The sequence below is a fragment of the Myotis davidii genome, unplaced genomic scaffold, assembly GCF_000327345.1.
Source record: "Myotis davidii unplaced genomic scaffold, ASM32734v1 scaffold169, whole genome shotgun sequence".
Taxonomy (NCBI): domain Eukaryota; kingdom Metazoa; phylum Chordata; class Mammalia; order Chiroptera; family Vespertilionidae; genus Myotis; species Myotis davidii.
In genome coordinates, this window is record NW_006383005.1 from 384427 (window position 1) to 386883 (window position 2457).

Below are 2457 nucleotides of genomic sequence, written 5' to 3' on the forward strand. Positions count from 1 at the left end.
GCGCTGCCCACTGGAGGACCCTGCGTCCCATTAGAGCACTGCCGTTTTCACTGGGTGCCATCCTCTGTGCCACGTGCAGGTTATAATCAATTGGCAAACACTGAATGACTGGTTCCCGAACCTGCCCCTCCCCTGACCCCACATTCTATACTAAGAGCATGGAAGTCAGATTCTCCTCCTGGCTCTCCAGCAAGAGCTGCCCTGCCCAGGCTCCACAGGCAATCTGTGCTCTGCCCCATCCCTGGCCTGAGCTCTGGCCCTCACAGTGACCACCTCTCTCTTCTCTGCAGGAGCCAGGTCCATCCCACCAGTGACTCACATAAGAATCGAGGTCCTGTAGCCACAGAGTCAGACAAGAAACAAGGTCCCGTGGGCCTGGGGCCTCTGAAAGATCAAGGCCCTGTGATCCAAGAGCCACGGAAGGATCAAGGCCCTGCTGTTCCAAAGTTTCTAAAGGATCAAGCTCCTGCGGTCCCAAGGCCCCTGAAGGATCAAGCTCCTGGGGTCCCAGGACCCCTGAAGGATCAAGCTCCTGGGGTCCCAGGGCCTCTGAAGGATCAAGCTCCTGGGGTCCCAGGGCCCCTGAAGGATCAAGCTCCTGGTGTCCCAGGGCCCCTGAAGGATCAAGCTCCTGGGGTCACAAAGCCTCTGAAGGATCAAGCTCCTGGGGTCCCAGGGCCCCTGAAGGATCAAGTTCCTGGGGTCACAAAGCCTCTGAAGGATCAAGCTCCTGGGGTCCCAGCGCCTATGAAGGATAAAGGTTCCATGGTTCCCACAGCAGTTAAGAATCAAGATCACACGGTCCCTGGGCCTTTAAAGAATGAAGGTTCTGGGATCTCAGCACCAGTCAAGGACCAAGGTTCCTTGTTTCCAGTGTCTCTAAATAATCAAATGGTTCCAGCAAGAGTTAAGGATCAAGGTTCCATGGTACTAGAGACTCCAAAGGATCCAGGTCCTGTGACCCCAGCACCTGTCAAGGATCAGGGTCCTATGGTCCCAGAGCATCTAAAGGATCGAAGTGCCATGCTCATAGCACCTGTAAAGAAAGAAGGTCCTATGCTCTCTGAGCCTGCAAAGAACCAAGGTTCAGTGGTTCCAGAGCCAGTCAAGGGTCAGGGTGGCGTGACCTCAGAGCTTCTGAAGGGTCATGATTCTGTAGTTGTAAAGAATCAAGGTTCTATGGTCCCAGAACGAGTCAAGGATCGGGGCACTGTGATCCCTGAGCCCCCAAAGAACCAAGGTCCTGTGGTCCTTGAGCCTGTGAAGAATCCAGTTCCTATCATCTCGGTGCCTCTGAAAGATCAAGATCCTCTAGTGCCACCACTAGCCAAGGACCAAGGTCCTGTGGTCCCTGGACCTCTGAAGACTCAAGGTCCAAGGGGCCCGCAGCTGTCCACTGTCTCACCTCCACCCCCAGTCACAATCCCAACTGTCCCCCATGCAGAATATATTGAGAGCTCCCCTTGACACACACCCCTTGACACCAAGGAAAAAGGTGGCAGTGAAAGTGCTCCCTCCCCAGGGTAGCAAAGTCTCACATTTAATCTGCATGAAACAGTATTGTATAGTCTTGCTGGAATCTAATAAATCCCTCTGGCTTAGCCGTGTCTTTCTCTGATTCCATTTGTGTGTGCGCGTGCGCATCATGCACATTTTGTTGTTGTTGTTGTTAATCTTCACCCAAGGATATTTTTTCCATTGATTTTTAGAGAGTGGAAGGCAGAGAAAGAGAGAGACATATTGATATGAGGGACACATTGATTGGTTGCCTCCTGCACCTGTCCCAACCAGGACCAGGTATCAAACCTACAACCTGGATACATGCTCTTGACCAAGAATCAACCCATGCCCCTACAGTGCACAGGCCAACATTCTAACCACTGAGAACACCAGCCATGGCTGTCATTTGAAAATGGGCATGCAGGACTCTGCATTACCCATCCAGGCAAGAGGAATCTGAGCAATTCCCAGCTCCTTTGAGTTGTCAGCGTGAGATGGGAGTGGGTGGGAGATGATAGGAAATGGAGGATAGGACACCTCTCTCACACTCCTGCTCTTCACTTCTGACACCTGACGTGTGGGAGCTGGATGTCTCACAAGTTAACTCAACTATCTACCTGGAGATAGTCAGCTCCCACAGGGTAAGGGCATCTCATAATACTGCCCCCCACCCCCGCACAACACATACACAATTCAGATGCAAACGTTCGAGTCCCAGGTTGTCACTTGTACTTCTGACTGGGTATGACTGCGGTTCTCACACCCCCTACTTAGTCTCAATAATTTGCTAGAATGGCTCACAGAAGTCGGAAACACTTACATTACTGGTTTGTCACAAAAGGATAAAGGATGCAGATGAACATCTAGATGGAAGGAAGGGGCGTGGAGCTTCTGTGCTCACAGAAGTTGGAAACACATTACTGGTTTGCCATAAAGGATAGAGGCTACAGATGAATA

The 2457-nt window shown here is 51.6% G+C and overlaps 1 protein-coding gene across 1 annotated transcript in view; it reads left to right on the top strand.

The window, feature by feature from the left end:
• MAP6 (microtubule associated protein 6) overlaps window positions 1-1601 on the top strand; it is a gene marked incomplete at its 5' end in the record, with an annotated part of 76995 nt that extends 75394 nt beyond the window's left edge. The window contains one exon of the mRNA XM_006777966.2: window positions 291-1601. Within this exon, the coding sequence (XP_006778029.1) occupies window positions 291-1467 (1177 nt within the window). The remainder of the gene's footprint in view (window positions 1-290) is intronic.
• Window positions 1602-2457: the final 856 nt, after the last annotated feature.